At 40.2% G+C, this 18,623-nt stretch overlaps 1 protein-coding gene across 1 annotated transcript; it reads left to right on the top strand.

The window, feature by feature from the left end:
- Nucleotides 1-637: 637 nt before the first annotated feature.
- On the top strand, nt 638-17,468 carry LOC139666044 (hexokinase HKDC1-like). Its single transcript, XM_071545125.1, has 21 exons — nt 638-691; nt 3,285-3,447; nt 3,768-3,925; nt 4,336-4,458; nt 4,746-4,841; nt 5,277-5,376; nt 6,227-6,410; nt 7,130-7,285; nt 7,413-7,646; nt 8,140-8,281; nt 8,408-8,564; nt 8,843-8,991; nt 9,120-9,239; nt 11,056-11,151; nt 11,608-11,707; nt 12,046-12,116; nt 12,497-12,660; nt 12,903-13,058; nt 14,950-15,037; nt 16,998-17,143; nt 17,309-17,468. The coding sequence occupies exons 1-21, from the start codon at nt 638-640 to the stop codon at nt 17,466-17,468; spliced, it is 2,817 nt and encodes a 938-aa protein (XP_071401226.1).
- Nucleotides 17,469-18,623: the final 1,155 nt, after the last annotated feature.

Raw genomic sequence — 18,623 nt, 5'->3', positions numbered from 1 at the left:
TCTAGTGCTGCATCCCACTGGCCAGGAATTATCTCCACAGTCCACTCACAGTAGCAACACAACACACTATAACAGTAACTCACTATAACGGGGCTACTTCAGCTGTGGACCAGGACCCAAAATGGGTTGCAGGCCTGTTTATGATGGGTCTCCACAAAACAGGAGCACAAGAGTCTGGGTCCCAGGGCGAGAGATTACATTTATTCAATTTAGGGAAGGACAGTTACTTGGACCTAAGCCTAAGGATTGCTAAAAGAGGCCAAAGTAGAGAAAGTGAGTGTGTGTGTGTGTGTGTGTGTGTGTGTGTGTGTGTGTGTGTGTGTGTGTGTGTGTGTGTGTGTGTGTGTGTGTGTGTGGGTGTGGGTGTGGGTGTGGGTGTGGCTTGTTTGTTAATCATTGAGTAAGAGCAGGGCTTGGTTGATGCTGAACTGTAGACAGAAAATAACCCACTTGGATTTACCTTGACAACTTCAGCACCTTGACAACTTCAAATGTGTACAGAGAGAGGGAGGATACTTAAAACTCCACCAACAGACTGAGCACATTTTCATCCAGATTTTATTTGTGTGCGTGTGTGTATTTATTTGATGTACTGACAAAGGGACTGAAAGGACTTGGTGGTGTGTCACATGTCAAGATGTTGGCTTTTCATCTTGTTTTCTGCTACTTCTCCAAATACCCCACTAAAAAGGTAAGAGCTGTTCCAGTGTAAAACCTTCTCACTTTACCTGAGAGAAAGTGATAGTTTTTCTAATTGAGGAAATATGTGACTACCTCCTGCTAATTGAGATGTACCGGCAATCATACTTTGAATTCGGAAGGCTACGCTCAAAATGTAATGTACTACTGCTATTGTTTTCCTGGTGAAAGTGAAAGTCATTAACCCACTGGATTACTTCACCTCTTCTTTTCATATGTTGTAATGTAATGTAATCTGTTTCATAGACAGACAATCTGTGAATTTGTTTGTCACATGCAATATCTTAATCTTAGTACCTATTGGCCTGTTTTTGATAAATCTTTGTTGAATTTTGTGTCTTATCATTGAGATCTGGCATTATAAAATTATTGGCCTAAGTTGAGTGCTGCAGCAATTAACTGAAGACTTTGAACAAGCGTATCTCTTGCCTTGATCTAATGCCATTAAACCTTTATACCTTGCAACAAGTTCCTCATAGACTCATAAGCTTCTCCTAAAAGATTTGCCGGACATTAATAGTTTTGTGGCTTACATGATGGAAATTGTAATTGTTCTCACTCATTGGCTGCTACATCATTCACAAAGAAATTACTGCAGGCTTTGTCTTATAAGAAGGAAAATGGGTGCAAGAAAAATTGACACATTGACACAAACAGTCCATTTGTGCATTTCATTTACATTATACCTTTACATTTTAGGCATTTAGCTAGCACTCTTCAGTGCAACAGTAGAATAATTAATTCCTTGATCACCATCCATCATTACAAGCTGCCGATAGTAAGGGCATGCAGGGGTCGAGGCCATAGTGACAAAATTCCTGTGACCACAAAATGATCAGGTAATGTTTCCATCTCTCTCCTTCTATAATCCATTGTTAAAGTCCCATATTAAAACTGCTCACTCTGGGTCGAGGTACTGTTATCACAAAATGTCTTTTTTTGATTGAAGACATTATTTTCAAAATGTATTATCTGAGCTTGTGACACATGGAGTGACGTGTGACTGCTAGATAAATATACATTTGGGTGAGATAGCCTGATAAGTCTCTTTTGTGGGTTCTCACCTGAAGAAGTTTAAGAACTCTATGTAATGGGTTGTAGTGGGAAGACTCCACACAGTAGTGGAAGAAACAGACAAACTTTGCACTTTAGGTCTAAACTTCTGACTTTATTTCTCATAATTCTGGCTTTATATCTCATAATTCTGGCTTTTTATCTCAGAATTCTTACTTCATATTTCACAATTCTGACTTGTTAATCTCAGAAACTTTATATCTCGGAATTCAGACTTTTTTTTTCTCACAAAAAAAAAGTCAGAATTCCAAGATATAAAGTTCAGAGAAATTCAGAGAAAAAACTTACAGTTGAGTTGTTTTTTATTTTATTGAGTGGCGGGAATGGGCTTCCATAGTATTGCATTGAATTGAATGCAGAAGAAAAATATATGAACAGCACTCTGGCATATGTTTATATTTTCGGAAATTAGATGCATGAGGGTATGTTGGGGATGATGTGTGAAGTTTTCCAAGCTGTTGGGACAGTCTGTGTCTAATGATTGCTGGATATGGGCTGCCACAACAGGGCTAGCTCCTCACTGTATGACTTCAGAATAGGGGCAGTGATGTTGTCAGGGCCAGTGGACTTACGTGCATTAAGGTGTTGAAGGGTGCAGGCCACCTGACTCACTGAAATGACCACTCTATCTTCAGACCCTACAGTTACTGATTCCAGCACCTCCCTGCAACTTTCAGAGCTCCCAATGGTTTTGAACCTGGTGAACAAGGTGTTTAGCTCGTTTGCAGAGACCAGCAGCTCATCATTAGTCACAAATGATTTGTGGCGGTTGCGTGACTCCTCAAGGTGTTGTGTGCATCCTTTGCCTCCCTAAGTTGCCTCTCAGTTCCTTGTCCATTCTTTGCAGCTCCACAATGTCCACAATGCTAATTTCCTTAGGTTTGTTGTTTGTTTAATGCCCTTGGTTATATAGGTTTTGTTATTGGGGTACACTTTGTTTTTGTGGGGATGATAGACTGTACACAGAAGTTGATGTAATCTGTAGTCACTGTGCACATTTCATCCAAAGTGCCCTCCCTTAACACCTCCCAGTCAGTGCCGTCAAAACAGGCTCCCAGTTCGTCTTTGCTGTCCACAGTCTAACCACCTTGTTCACAGTTTTTTTTGCTTTTGAACTTGGCTATGTAAATTGGAATCAGATGCACCACATTGTGGTCAGAGTTAGATATTGGTGATTTGCTCCTGGATTCATAGGTGTTATTGAGGTTTACATAACATTTGTCCAGTGCGTTTTCTTTTCCTTGTTCCACAGTTTACAAGCTGTTGGAAAGTTTTCTCCAGTTGCAATTGCTTAGATCTCCTAGCACAAAGGCTGGAGCATTAGGGAATTACTGTTGTAGACTGTGCATACACTCTGCTATTGAAGTCTGCCTCCCCTCCTCTCTCTCTCTTTCTCCATCTCTTTCTGTCTTCTTTCTCTCTTTCAAGTTCAGTCAAGATGATAGAAAATGGTTTGGTTCATTTTGTCTTTCTTTCTCTTGTTTGCTTTGTCTCCCCCTTCTTTTTTTTAGGTGGACAGGTTTCTGTACTCCATGAGTCTCCATGACAACCAGCTAAGGGACATCTCAGCCCGTTTCCTATGTGAAATGGAGAAGGGGCTCTCAGTGGAAAGCAACGCCGCAGCAACGCTTAAGATGCTGCCAACACATGTCCACTCCACACCTGATGGATCAGGTTACTTATATTAGGGGTTTTCAATTTTTTTCAAGCTGTGTTGTGTAGGTTAATTAAGATGTGAACTATTTTGGGGGACTACTAACCTATTAGCTCACAATATTTTTTTATTAACTTTTGCTGGCTTAAAAAGGCTATGGCAACATAACAGAGCCAGTGGCTTTTGTCCAGTAATTTGGAAAGCCATTTTTGGGTTCTAAATCAGATATTGAAAAACACTGACATACAGCATACTAATTGTTCTGCAGAAACATTGAGAGATTATACATGTATGTCTCTCAGTAACTAAATATTCATATGTACCCCTCCTCCCCCTCCAGAGAAAGGAGAGTTCCTGGCATTGGATCTGGGAGGCTCCAGGTTTAAGGTGCTCCAAGTTAAAGTGAGAGAGGAGGCGGGGAAGAGGAGGAGGGGAGTGGAGATGGAGGAGCAAACCTACCCCGTACCTCAGGAGCTACTCATTGGGGGAGGAGCAGAGGTGAGGAGGGAAGAGACAAAACACAGGGAGAGCAATGAGGAGGAGAAAGACCGAAAGGTGGAGGGGCAGGGGAAGAGGAGAGGAGAGGAGGAGAGAGGAGGAGAAGGGGACATAGAAGGAGAGAAGCTACCTGATAGCAAGGTGAGAGCAGAGGTGAGGGGTTTTAGAAGAGGAAAGAAGACTGTTGGGAAGAGGACAGAGAGAAGAGGACAAGCTACACAGTAGTAGGAGAGCAGGGGTGAGCAGTAGGAGAGAAAAGGAAGAGAGGGAGGAAGAGGAGGAAAAATTAGGTGAGGTTAGAGGTGGCAAGAGTTATCAACCATCTCCACCCTGTTCCCTCCTGTTTGATTTACTGACCATCTGTGTCTTCATCCTCTTCTCTCTCTGCCTATCTGACTCTCTGTCTGTAGTTATTTGACCACGTGTCAGAGTGTCTGAAGGACTTCCTCCATCAGAAGAATATCAGTCTGGAGGAGAAACATCCTCTGGGCTTCACGTTCTCTTTCCCCTGTCAACAGACTGCCCTGGACCAGGTAATGATACTCTATATAGTGTCTGTCTGTCTGTCTGTCTGTCTGTCTGTCCGTCTGTGTTTCTGTCTAGTGTTGTATTCATGGTCTAGGTCATAAATGGCCTCCGGGCACAGATATCATTCTGGCCCTTAGACAGTATGCAGATATACACAGTTTTGTTTTGTTCTAGATGAGAATATATCTTATTACTGTATGTTTTGTGTTCTCTCTGCTCCTCTCTCAGGGGAACAGAGGTGGTTCTATCTTTTTAGATTTGTAACCATAAAAACTTTATCTCCTCTCTGTAGGGACTATTAGTAAATTGGAGTAAAAACTACCAGGCTTGTGGTCTCCAGGGGAAAGATGTGGTCCAGGTCCTCAGACAGTCTATCAACAGGACTGGGGTAAGACGTCAATACAACTATATACCCATAACCTACTGCTCATTTGTAAGACAGACCATCAGTAGAACTGAGATAAGACATTTTTGAAGTTGAATGACTACACCAGCCATCAGACACTACTCAAAGCTGACTTTATCCAATCAGCTGCTGCTGATAACAGACATTTTATATTTACATTTTAGCCATTTAGCTGATGGTCTTGACCAGTAGAATCTGCCAATATTCATATCTCGTCTAGTATAATGTTGCCTTCACTTGTGCAATTTTGCATCCCTAAATTTATTAATCTTAAATTAAAAATCCACCCTGAAACACTTAACCTCACTTAAAAAACCAGCTGTACCTGTACCTTTGCATTCCCAGGCCCATTTTGTTGTTTGATGGTATTTTTCTTGTTCCTGCTGATAACTGTGATAACTGTAACTCTCTCTCCAGGGTATGGATGTAGAGGTGTTATCCCTGGTTAATGACACTGTAGGAACCATGATGACCTGTGGTTTTGACGACCAGAACTGTGAAGTAGGACTCATCATCGGTTAGTATATAGTATCATAACATCAGATTCATATATAGTGTCATATCATCAGATTAATATATAGTGTCATATCATCAGATTCATATAATTCGCTGTAGCTCTTTATAGCAGTTTTGACGACCAGCATTGTAAAGCTGCTGTGGGCAGCCCCTGGGACAGAAAGCTTTCTGCTGAAGTGTCCTTTAGCAAGACAGCAGCCGAACCTGTGTTTTAACATGTGGAGGGGAGCAAGTGAAAAGAATATTTTCTCTTTTTTTAAGATTATTATTGGGCATTTTGCCATTATTTTAGATACTGTAGTTGACAGTCGAAATAGACAGGAAAGATTAGGAGAGAGAGAGGAGAATGACATGCAACAAATGTCGCAGGCCAGATTCGAACCCAGGATGTTGCAGTTATATGGTACGCGCCTTAGCCTTTCAGGGCATCAGTTATCACAAAGAGTGTGTCTTATCTTTAACTGTTGGCATCGTCATCAGTACTAGATCACTACTATTTTTAAATCTTTAACCCATCTCTTCCTATGAAGTGGGATATCATTGGTAAGACTAGTCTCTTGCATTTTTCCGAAGTGAGGTAATTTTGGCCGGTCCTCACTTGTACAAGGGACTAGTTTGGGGTTAGGATTTAGGTTTAGGTTAAGATTAGAATTAGGATTAGGTTTAGGTTAGGGTAAGGTTAAGGATAAAGACTTGGATGTAGGGTTAAGGTTAGGGTTAGTTCAGGGTAAGGGTTAAGGTATGGCATGTTGTGGTGAGGGTTAAGGTTTGGAGTGAGAAAATGAATGTAGTCAATGCAAGGTTCTCATAAAGATAGAAGTACAAGGATGTGTGTTTGTGTGTGTGTTTAGGTACAGGTACAAATGCGTGCTACATGGAGGAGCTGCATCACATCGACCTGGTGGAGGGAAACGAGGGCCGGATGTGTGTGAACACTGAGTGGGGAGCCTTCGGAGATGACGGGGCACTGAATGATTACATCACTGAGTTTGACAGGGAGATCGATGCAGACTCCTCCAACCCTGGGAAACAACTGTAGGGAAAGCAGCGTTTTATTTCACATCATATAGCATGGCATAGCATAGCATATAATAACATAACAGCATCCACTAAGATGACACAAGGTGGCACAACACAACACAAAGTATAACACAACACAATAAGCGATATCAGACCTTATCACCAATCCTTATTCAATCCTCATTTCATTGAGACATAATGATATACACCAATATCCACACAGCAGCCAGCTGTGTTGCTGTTTTCACCTCTTTTTTAAAGCTTGTTGTCAAATTCTGCTCCAGAACGAATGTTTTTAAAACTAGCTTGGCACCTCCCTCACTGTTTAAAAGCAACACTTACGCCCTCCCATTCCTAAAAATATTCTCATAATGGTGGAATCAGTGAAGCAAGCGAGTAAACTTAGTAAACTTAGTAAACTAGTAAAATTGCAACATACCTCGTCATTGTGGGACACGTTCGGCAGGAGAAAGTTCTGGCAAAGAGAGACTGGTAACCGCTGAGACTTCTCAGTAGGTACGTTTAGCTTAGCTATTAGCCTTTATGCACGGTGCTTTGGCACCGTGCATGTTTGGCCTCTGTAGTGCAGTGGGCCAGTGGTTTTGCTGTGTGCTTGTTTACAAATGTGTTAAGTTTATTGCAGCTTTAATATAACACAATAATGTAAAATGTATGATACAGTATGACCTCTTTACCTCTCTGTTTCTCCTCCCACCCCCTCAACTCTTTTCTAGCTTTGAGAAGCTGGTCAGTGGGTTGTATCTGGGTGAGTTGGTGAGGCTGGTTGTATTAAAGATGGCAAAACTAGGACTGCTGTTTGATGGAAATGTTTCTGACGCTCTGAGGACCAAAGGGAAAATAACCACAGCGCATGTAGCAGCTATGGAACAGTAAGCTGTGTGTCTGTCTGTCTCTCTTTGTTTTGTCTGTCTGTCTGTCTGTCTATCTGTCTCTCTCTTTCTTTCTCTCCATCTCTAAAAAACAGTAGGATATTATACCTGTCTGTCTCTCTCTCAGGTACAAAGATGGTCTGAGGAACACCAGAGACATTCTTCTGGACCTCGATTTGACCCCATCACCTGATGACTGCATTGCTGTTCAGCATGTCTGCACCGTGGTCTCCTTCAGGTCCTCAAACCTGGTGGCTGCAGGGCTGGCTGCCATCTTGACTCGAGTCAGACAGAACAGGAAGTTGAAGACGTTAAGGATCACTGTGGGGGTTGATGGAACTGTGTACAAAACACACCCACAGTAGGTTTTATGGAAATATTCACCACAGATCATACTCTCATACCAGCAGTATGAGCAGCACCTCAACTAGAAAATTGACACAGAGAGAGAAAATGCAAAATTTTGTAATGTAACCAATTCCCCAAAACACAATTATGCTGACCATTGTTTAGCATTTGTGCATTTATCATAATATATGATCAAAACATAACTGCTTTTAGTGCTGCAAGCTGCAACAAAACCCATACTGAAATCAGAACACAGATGAACTGAACCCCAAACCACCCCAACCACTAATGGTACAAATTACCATAAATTGGACAGATAAGACACTTCTGATGGATCTCTGCTCTTATTAGCTAGCTTACTCATATCTATAGCCAAAAGGGGTGGGTCTAGGGGTTGTGCCAGAGTATAAGTGGAGATCAGTTCTATCAGTAGTGTTGCAATTCCAACTGGTTGCCAATACAGGTTGATAAAAGTCAAAGGATACTTGATGCTCCTTCAATTCCAGGTATGCTGAACGTCTCCATAAGGTGGTGCATCGGTTGGTTCCTGATTGTCATGTCCGATTTGTCCTGTCAAAGAGTGGCAGCAGCAAAGGGGTTGCCATGGTAACAGCAGTTTCCCAGCGACTGGCATCACAGAGGCAACAGGTCAGGTGGCTGTGTATGTGAGTGTGTGTGTGTGTGTGTGTGTGTGTGTGTGTGTGTTTGCGTGCGTGCTCACAGGTGTGCACATATTTTTGATTTGTATGTGAATATCTCTTACTTGTATTCCAGGTGGATGAGACGTTGTCGTCCTTCAGACTGAGCCAAGAGCAGCTCAGACTGGTCAAGGCCAGGATGAGGGCGGGGCTAGAGGCGGGGCTAAAGAGTAATGGCCCTTCCCCAGTAAAGATGCTTCCCTCCTATGTGTACCGTACCCCTGACGGCACAGGTCAGAGCAGCACCAGTGTGTCTCCCCCACAATTGAAATGAAACCTCCTGTCGGTTAAAGAGACACCTGGGTCTGAGGATGGAAACACACTGAACCAATTCAATACCACATTTGATGTCTTTGCCAACTTTGCACCGTCATTTTAGTCTGAGAAAGATTTTCAAACCGATCTTTAAATTTTTTGTGGGACTTACTAAACAAACTTAATCAGACCACGAGCCTATCGGTTGAATCAGTTAATCAATAAGCTCAGCTGTTTTGTGTTTTTCTTTTCCCAGAGGATGGACAATATCTAGCCTTGGATCTGGGAGGAACCAACTTCAGAGTTCTGCTGGTGAAGATTCATAGCGGTCTGCGTCGCTCTATACGACTCTACAATAAGATTTACACCATACCACTGGAGATAATGCAAGGAACAGGAGAAGAGGTAGGACACATATAGATATATATTGTTATTTTGTTAATATAAAATATTTAGATAGACTACTAACAGTATATTTCAACATTTCATTAAAAAAGCGACACCTCTCTCTCATTCTCTCTCTCTCTCTCTAGTTGTTTGATCATATAGTGCAATGTATTAGTGACTCCCTTGACTACATGGGGATGAAGAACGCTCGTCTTCCTCTGGGCTTCACCTTCTCGTTCCCCTGCAGCCATGTTGCCATTGACACGGTAAGCATGGACATCAGACTGTCTTTACTGTAATGTGGGTTATGGGATTCAGTTGTGTTGCCAGGAATACTCACTGTGACACAGAAAAGGAATAAAACAACATATGTATCTTACATGCAAAATTGTTTGAATGGTTATTCATAAAGTTGTTTTAAGTTTGCTTCAGCACAATGCAAAAACCAATATGCAAAGCCCTGACAGCCTGCATTCATATTAGTTTGGCACCATAAAACTAAAGGTGTAGGAGAATACAGAATATGTTTGCATGGTCCAGTGCATTACAGAAGCCTCATGCATGACTGCAGCACCTGCCACACAGAAGTATAATAAGGGAGCATGCAACATGGAGCTCATTTGAAAAACACAAATTTGACCAAATGTTTTAATATGAGTAATGGTGTTGCACAAACCATACAATTTGACAATTTTTAATTTTAGTCATCTAGTCGTGCCATCACACACACTGCATTATATGCCAAAAGATTAAAACCTTGTTCGGAAGAAATTATTTCTAATACACAGTCAAGCTTTATGAAGGGAACAATATTTTTTCCTGCTCTTAGATATGATTTATTATCCAGATCTGGTCCATGAGTATGCAGTTATTTGTATCTGGATTTCTATAAAACCTTCGATACTGTTGCACATCCATTCATATTTGAATACACATGAAGAACATTCAGCACGTTTACATGCACAATTATAACCCAGAAACTGAGAATAATCTGGTTATGGCAATAATTTGATTGGCACGTTTACATGCACTCTAGTAATACAGTAACAGGGAAAACATGATTCAGTCATAGTTGGATTTCTCTCCTTAAAGAATAACTAACTAACCCTGTTAGTTACTGATTAAGGAAGTGACATAAAACTCAAACTTCCTGACTTTTTTTGTTTGGATTTTGAACATGGTACCGCCCGCTGTACCAGAGTAAGGGTCTAAAATTGGGCAAAAACCTCGCTATGTTAATTGGATTTCTCATAATGCAATAATGCTTTTTACATGACCACTTAATCACCACATCTGGGAATTGCCTTAGTCGGACTATGATCAGTTTATTAGTGTGCATGTAAACGCGCTCATTTTGGCTTTGGTAATAAGAACATCAATAATAATGTCTCCTTGTTTAAAATAACTTCTTGTCATAGAGGAATCAGACATGGATGTCCGATATCTCTTAATGATTATCAACCAGTTTGCAGATGATACCTGCCTTTTTCCTCAAGGGTGAGAATCAGGTCCCAATTATTTTAGAGGCTTAAAAGTGTTTCTCAAATGCTTCTGGTCTCATTGTAAGTAAGAACAAGAGTGAATTAATGTATGCACATGATTCTGACAAAATATCAATGCTCTTGAAATGTTATGCTTATTTGGTCAATTCCATATACATAAATCCAGGGTGATGGGGTTTAAACCCAAGATTTGGTTAATTCATTAGACTTTACTACTACTTTACTTTACTACTATTTTTAGTAGTATTACTTAATATTATATAATATAAGTACCTGTCCAATGTGAAAACTAGCCAAAAAAGCACTAAAAATAACCATGGATGAATAGCAATTCTAAAAGAATATGTGAAAGAATTTGAATATAGCTTTTTATTTTTTATTTATATCTCCTTTTCTCTTATTTTTTTATTTTTTCATTGAATTCCACTGTGCTTCAGTTCTTGTGTATAAACTGTAACTCACAAAAAGTGCTATGTTTAGATTTATATGTTCTTAATGACATGATATAATCGGACTGTCTCTTTTGAAGGATAGGTTTCAGTGTTAATTGAAATTAAAATAATGCTTCTATGTTTTGCAGGGCACATTGGTGACCTGGACCAAAGGCTTCAAGGCCACAAACTGTGAAGGAAATGATGTTGTTGACATGCTGACAGAGGCCATCATAAGACGCGATGTGAGTCAGAATAGAATAGAGTGTGTAGAATGTGCTATTTTTGCTACCACTCTCTCATTTTGGAAAGACATTGACTTTTAGCACAGAAGAATCTTACATTTCACTGTCAAAGGCTGGTAACAGATGATACTGTACACTTGTGTGCTAAGAATAGGCACAGTGTCTGAGCTTGTAAGATATGCAGTGTTTTTCACCACCAACAGCAATATGTTCAATATTGTACAATATGTTCTGGCAAGTCCTGGTAGCCCAACACCATGTGTTTGTGTTCATTATTTTGGCATTTACCTGCATGTTGTCATGTACTATATGTTTGTCCACATAACAGTAGTAATGTACGATAATATGTATGTGCGCATGAGGGTGTGTGTGGCAGCAGTAAGTGACACAGTATGTGTGTGTGTGTGTGTGTGCGTGCGTGCGTGCGTGTGTGTACATGCATGTTTGTTCCTACAGGAGTTTGAGTTGGACGTAGTAGCAGTAGTCAATGACACAGTTGGGACCATGATGAGCTGTGCTTACAATGACCCAAAGTGTGAAATTGGACTGATAGCCGGTATGTATTTGAGCTCTACAGTGTTATAGTGTGTGTGTGTGTGTGTGTGTGTGTGTGTTGTGGGGTTGGTGTGTGTGTTGAGGGTGCAGCTCCTCATAAGAAAGGAATTCCTAATGTTATGTACACTGGATCTTGTCTATAAACACAATCCACTGTGTCAGGCTACTGTTCGTTTCTCATCATGTGTCACATAAATTTGAAGGGAGCTGGCTCTTCTTGCACATGCATTACATACAGCAATGTGGGCAATATTTTCTTTTGACTGTCCTTTTTATAGGAATTGTAATGTTTTTTGTGTAAATTATATAAAATATAAACCATGTCATTCTGTTCCACAGGGACAGGCAGTAATGTTTGTTATATGGAGGAACTGAGGAACATTGAGAAGTTTGGAATAAATAAAGAAAGAGTGGAGAGAGAAGAGAGGAGACAGGAGGAAAAGGTAATTCCACAGAGTTCTATTATTATAGGTATTTAAGATTTAAAAAAATATATAATTATGTTTGCATATATATACACATGTCAATATCAAAATATCATAAGGATAGCTTTATTGGTGTCCTATAGAAACACTGCATCTCCAATGTGTCCTTTTTTTTTTTTTTTACAGTACAGCTGAAATTGTCTCTCACATATAGACATTTCATGACTCTGGCATCAAGCCACATTATCTTTATAAAATGTCAAAGGTACACAAGCATCTAGACATTCCTTAGTAAATGTCTTTTTGGTGATACAGAATGATTTAAACTATAGCTTTGACCCCTCAGTGGTTTCTGCCCCCAGGAGGATGATGGGATGGAGGGAGAGGAGATGAAGGGGAATAGAGAGACACAGAAGATGTGTATAAACACAGAGTGGGGGGGTCTGGGTGAGGATGGCTGTCTGGATGACATCATCACACGCTACGACACTGAGGTGGACCGAGAGTCAGTCAACCATGGGAAACAAAGGTTAGAAAACACTAGCTGAGTGTGTGTGTGTGTGTGTGTGTGTGTGTGCATGCGAGCGTCAGGATTTCAGATTACTGTGTTCGGTTACCCATGTCTCTTTGCATAATGTGTGTGCATATTCTCATACATGTTTATATGTGTGCTTGTGTTAATCTTGTGTTTGTGTGCTCCCATACTTGGTATGTTTGTACATGTCTAACACGTGTGTGTGTGTGTGTGTGTGTGTGTATGTGTGTGTGCAGGTTTGAAAAGCTGATCAGTGGGCTGTATTTAGGAGAAGTTGTCCGTCAGGTCCTGTTAGATTTAACCAGAAGAGGTTTGCTGTTCAGAGGACATGTCACTGAAGCTTTAAAAACACCTGGAATATTCCACACCAAATACCTATCGCACATAGAGAGGTAGGAGAGAGGGTGCGTCTTGGGTCATTGTGTGTGTGTGTGTGTGTGTGTGTGTGTGTGAGCTAAATTCCTATCACGCATTGAGAGGAAAGTCTAAATGTGGGCTGTGTACCCTCAGAGTAAAAGTGTGGTCCAGTATTCATTAATGCATCTTGAATGGAAAGTAAATGGACCAATATCGATCTTCAGCACATGCAACTATTAAATATTTGTACTTACTTGCACTTACTTGTACTTACTTACTTTACTGTAGCATACCTTTCTAACCAGCTCTGTCAGTTAAAATCTGAATGTATTGTTTATATGGTGTGATTCTCTGCAGGCCACTGGACAGATAAGGTCCAAAGTACTTTAGACAACATTTGTCACATGTCTGAGAAAACAGTTGCTCCATTGTTTCTGTAGCCACTGTGCAGTTACCTATCACTCAAAATGATATTGCCAAAAAATCAATATGACATTTTTTTGGGGTGAATACTGTGCTTGTGGCATGAATTCAGATTACGTTTAATTGTAATGCTCAGGATTTACTTGTCATATAAAAATCAATACAATAATTAATTTTCTCTGATGTGTAGCTTGATTTGTAGGCTAGGGATCCTGTATAACATCAGAATATGTAGTTTAGGAGTAACCCATCTGTGTCTGCTAAGGTTAGAGATAGTTATCACCCCCCGCTTTCTGTATTTCTGTGTATGTAGCAGCTGTGTATTACAGTTTTTCTCAGTCGCTTTGGTACATTTCTCAGATCAGAATTGAAATTCGCAAAACTACTTGTTCGACCTCCACATCATCTAGTCACCTGTGCACATCATAAAAGCAGTTTCTCATTCTTTTGAACAAATTGCAAATGCTTTGGCACATTCATGCAAATGATTATGTACAATTATCTGCTGTTTCCTACATTATCAATTGCTTCTGTCATGTTGATCAAAATGTATTATACTGGTTCTCTGTTGAATAGTCTTACCCCCCAAAACATCTAGGCATTAATTCATTGCATAAGTCATTACATGCGAAATGGTTGAACCAGTTGTCATAATCTGTCAAGCATATTTTCTATACATTTCTATTAGACTTTTTGTAAATGTGTCCTCAATTGATGAATTGCTCTCAGGTGAATCTTGACTTTCACTAATGAAGGGGAATGTGTGAAGCGTTAGATCAACCAATGATCAACCAGTTCTCTAAAATAACTCAGAGGTGCATCTCATGAACCTTCAGTTGGCAAGCATAGACAGAGCACAACACAGTGTTACAAGACAGGAACGTCAGGAGGTGTAGGAAGACTGCACTGTTCCTAATTCCTATAGCACTGCATGTACAGTTTTCCCTAAGGAGATTGTCCTATGTTCACATTTCTACTTTTGTTTTTTTTCTTTGTGCTATGCAGTGCTGTCTTTTCCTTTCTGTATCGCAATGACATGGTCTGTCAACAAATTACAGTACAAACAGTAAAAGCGTAAATGTGAATCTTGTCCAGTCTCTTGCAATCAATCTCCCACATACACTAAGGTGTAACTTACAATTTACAATAATTGTGTTCAAAACTTTAGCCATAGTTTACATCAGAACATCCCTCCAGAGTACACTGTTATATTGACAACATGACTAAGCAATTTGACTGTCTTATCCGTACACAATGACACAAGGACTTGTCATTCTGATGGCACTGACATGTTCATTGACACAGATATTTACTTTTGAGAGATGAACTAAGGATTTTGAGCAAGAGACTGGCTTTTGCAGGTAATCCATGGTGTTTTGCTATTTGTACGAATTGTTTTGAGAAATGCACTTACTGTTTTGCAAATGTCGAGGATGATTCGAGAAATGTACCAAAGCGACTGAGAAAAACTGTAATATATTTAACTGTGCTGTCTCCCCCTAGTGACCGCCTGGCTCTACTGCAGGTCAGTTCCATTCTCAAGCAGCAGGGGCTGGACAGCACCTGTGATGACAGCATCATCGTCAAAGAGGTACAAGATGCTTGGATGAGGAATTCTGACAGGATTTTTTTGAAACTGCACTGACAATGCATAGACTTTTTACCTGCATTGTGACCAGTGTGTTGTGAAATTAAATTTCAATTTTAAAGTTAGGATGCATAGGTCTGTGGTTTTCAGTTCCTCGGGACCCAGATCCCCGCTGGTTTTCATTCAAGCCATCCAATCAAGGACTGATTTACACCTGGGACACCAGGTGAATGCAGTTAATTAGCTGGTGGGATAGAAAACCAGCAGTACTCTGAGTCCTGAGGAGCAGGATTGAAAACAGCTGCTGGAGGTGTGTTCAGTGTTTTGTTATGCCTGACAGCTGTGTGGACCAAAAATGGACAGTTGAAGTAATAATCTGTGATATTTTCACATGAATAAATTTTGGGTACCAACTTCCTGGGAAAAATCCTCACACAGGAAGTGATACAGCAATGCAGCGGTTTGAAATAAATACATATAAAAAGAACTAGGCAGTTTGCATAAGCAGCGATAGCCACCAAGGCTGAATAGACAAAGAAAAGAGCGCCACTTACAGAAACTCAAACTTCATCAACAGAAAATCCAAGGAAAAAGAAACAGATGAATCGTTCACAGGAAGGCAAGTGTGTTAAAAAGTAAAGGGACCGTCTCTGAGCCAAAACTAGAGTGAACATCGGCATTGCCTTTCCAAGATGAAAAGCACTCCAAGATGAGATGAGACTGAGGAGCAATGCAGATGTGGCCCTTGCTGGTCAATCGGGTGTTCATTTCCTTTTGGACTGGGAGGTTTCAATATAGTTAGCAGTAATTTATTATTATATTGGGCCAGTGCCTAAATTGAGTTGCAGCTTGTTAGCTCTTCTCTATATACATGGTCGCTCTTAGGCATCACCTTAAATGCTGCTGTTCTGTTATTTGTAGTGACTGCATTAGTTTAAATATGCAGTCCAGTGCAAAACACCACAGCAATGACCGCTTATCATCAAAAATGTTGCCCAAAAAAAAAAAAACCCAAGAAACTCATGCATTGTCACTATAAACCTGCAATAAGCGATATCAGACCTTACAGCCAATCCTGAAACGAATGTGTGCTATGTGGAGTTTTCAGAGAAAAATCTCAAAGCGAGACTGGTAACGGGTGACACTTCTCCGTATGTACGTTTAGCTTAGCTATTAGCCTTTTGCACAGTGCTTTGCAATGTATGTCCTTAGTAGGCCTCAGTAGTGCAGTGGCTTTGCTTTATTTACAAATGTGTTGTGGTTTCTGTCACCCTCTAGTGGTCAAATTTCACTTATTGCAGCTTTAAATTGTTATGTTTTAAGTTTAAAGCTGCACTAGACAACTTTGCACATTGGTGGCACCAAATGGCAGTGAATTTGAATTTTGACCGACTTTAACACCCACAAGTCAAGTAACTGCAGTTCAGTCAGGACAACTCACGTATTGATATAAATGGTTATGCCATAGCAATAAGTTTGCTTCTTGTGGAATAGATCTGGTTTTATAGCTTGCTGCTGCACATGCATTAGACTTAGAGAGTACATAACCCCCTAAAACAGCAGACCTAAGGCCCTGTTCACACATATGGATATTTCTGAAAACAATTTTTTTCCTCCTCCGTTAAAAAAAAAATCCTCTCCACCCCAATGCTGTTTTAGAAAATCTCTCCATCCACACGAGCACGCAAAAACAATTAAAACACCTCCGCAGCGTTCACATTTTACATTTTTGGTTGACATTATACAAGGTTGCTGTTTCTTGACTTAATCCAAGAGGTTAGGTGGTGTAGAAATGCAGGAAATTTGTTTTAAATTACTATTTTTTTCTGACCCCACCCCCCCCACCAATTATATATCTTACCCCCCCCCCCAGAAACAGGGTTCCCCCACCTGCCAAATCTCACTTTAATCCCTGCTACTACAAAATACTGTTGCATCCCCACAGTTAGATTTTTTTCCACAGGTGTGTAGGGCAGTCTCACATCGTGCGGCTCAGCTAACTGGGGCAGGAATGGCGGCTGTGGTGGATAAAATCAGAGAGAATCGTGGACTGGACCATCTGAACATCACTGTAGGGGTGGAGGGAACACTCTACAAACTACATCCACAGTGAGATATTATTATTATTATTTTTTGTAGTAGTAGGAGGAGGACAAGAGTAGGAGTAGTATTAGTATTATTAATTTGTTTATTTATTTTCCCCATATTAATAAACTAAACATTTTATTGTTTTTTCTTCTTCTCTTACTGCTGCTGCTGCTGTTGCTGCTGTAGTTTCTCCAGAGTCCTCCAGGAGACAGTTAAGTGTTTGGCTCCTCAGTGTCATGTGACGTTCCTCCTATCAGAGGAGGGCAGTGGGAAAGGTGCCGCCCTCATTACAGCTGTTGCCATACGGGACCAAGAGGAGATATACAACCCAGAACTGAAAAGTTGATGCTTACAGTTTTTTCTGAATGCTTAAACACTAACAGTGATTCTTGAAGCACTATCTCTGAAACCATTAACACTTGTAGCCAATACATTTACCAAGTGTGCCAAACTGAATGCACGTTCTCTGCTTAACACTCAGTTTGTAATTTAATAACACACTTCTAGCAACACTGTAAACTTATGGCCAGATAGCCTATTTTTTCTGTTCTTTTTTTTCTAGCACAAATGTTTTTGTTTTCTTCTACTGCACTTTTGTTGTTTGAGGAGTGTTACTGTAGAACATTTTGAGAGAAAAAAACAAAACTTTTTCCCCTTATTTGTATTGATAGTGTGTTATGTTTGGAATACACATCCATACTTTACACATTTGGATACCTGTGTGTATGTGTGTTTACTACATGTATGATAAAACTTTATTGCAAACTGCTACGCCCTGCACACAGAAAAAGCAAAAGCCACAAGTGTTTTTCTTTTGTACTATCAGTGCGTAGTTGGTGCTTCGTGTACTTATTCAAATGATGGTTTTTGTGTACTGTATTGACGCAAAAACACAATTTTTTAAAAGAGTTTGAAGAGTTTTGCAAGAATTGCTGATTGATTGATTTTAGAGAAAACTATGTCCCAAATGAAATCCTCTTCTTGTCATCCAAAATTTCTAAAAGAGATACTTGCAACCGTTAGTCCTTGTATTTTATCATTTATTAATAGTTCCTTGGCCACTGGCATTTTCCCCTCTTGTTTTAAACAATTCACAGTCCAGCCCTTACTGAAGAAACCTAATTTAGATCCACTCCTTCTTAGCAATTACAGACCCATTTCCAAAGAGGTCTCCTCTCAATTGACAGCTTTTATGAATAACAATGATATCTTCGAGAATCATCAATCAGGTTTTAGAGAACCCCATTAAGGTCACAAATGACCTACTCCTTGCAGCGGATTGAGGTGACTTCTCTATTTTGGTCCTATTAGGTTTGCGTGCTACATTTCATACCATGACCGCACCATTGTATTACATCAAAGCATTCTGTTCTCAGTTTACTCTCTCTTAATTTACTTGGTGTTCCTCAAAGGTCAATCCTTGGCCCTCAGCAATTCTCAATTTACTGTACATGCTCTGTTTGGTTCATATTATTTGCAAACATGATGTTCTTTATCACTG

This window comes from Centroberyx affinis, unplaced genomic scaffold, assembly GCF_046629955.1.
Source record: "Centroberyx affinis isolate AG114_WGS23_722 - 3 ecotype Tasmania unplaced genomic scaffold, CSIRO-AGI_Caff_v1 ptg004778l_1, whole genome shotgun sequence".
NCBI lineage: Eukaryota > Metazoa > Chordata > Actinopteri > Beryciformes > Berycidae > Centroberyx > Centroberyx affinis.
The sequence above is the reverse complement of the archived record's forward strand: the minus strand, read 5'-3'. Positions and strand labels throughout refer to the sequence as shown.

What these genes read in the sequence shown, in the direction of transcription:
- LOC139666044 (XM_071545125.1), top strand. Translation starts at nt 638, where the DNA reads ATGTTGGCTTTTCATCTTGTTTTCTGCTACTTCTCCAAATACCCCACT. An exon ending in TCATTGGGGGAGGAGCAGAG is followed by an intron (nt 3,926 to 4,335) that starts GTGAGGAGGGAA and finishes CTCTGTCTGTAG; the next exon opens with TTATTTGACCACGTGTCAGA. An exon ending in GCCATGTTGCCATTGACACG is followed by an intron (nt 9,240 to 11,055) that starts GTAAGCATGGAC and finishes TATGTTTTGCAG; the next exon opens with GGCACATTGGTGACCTGGAC.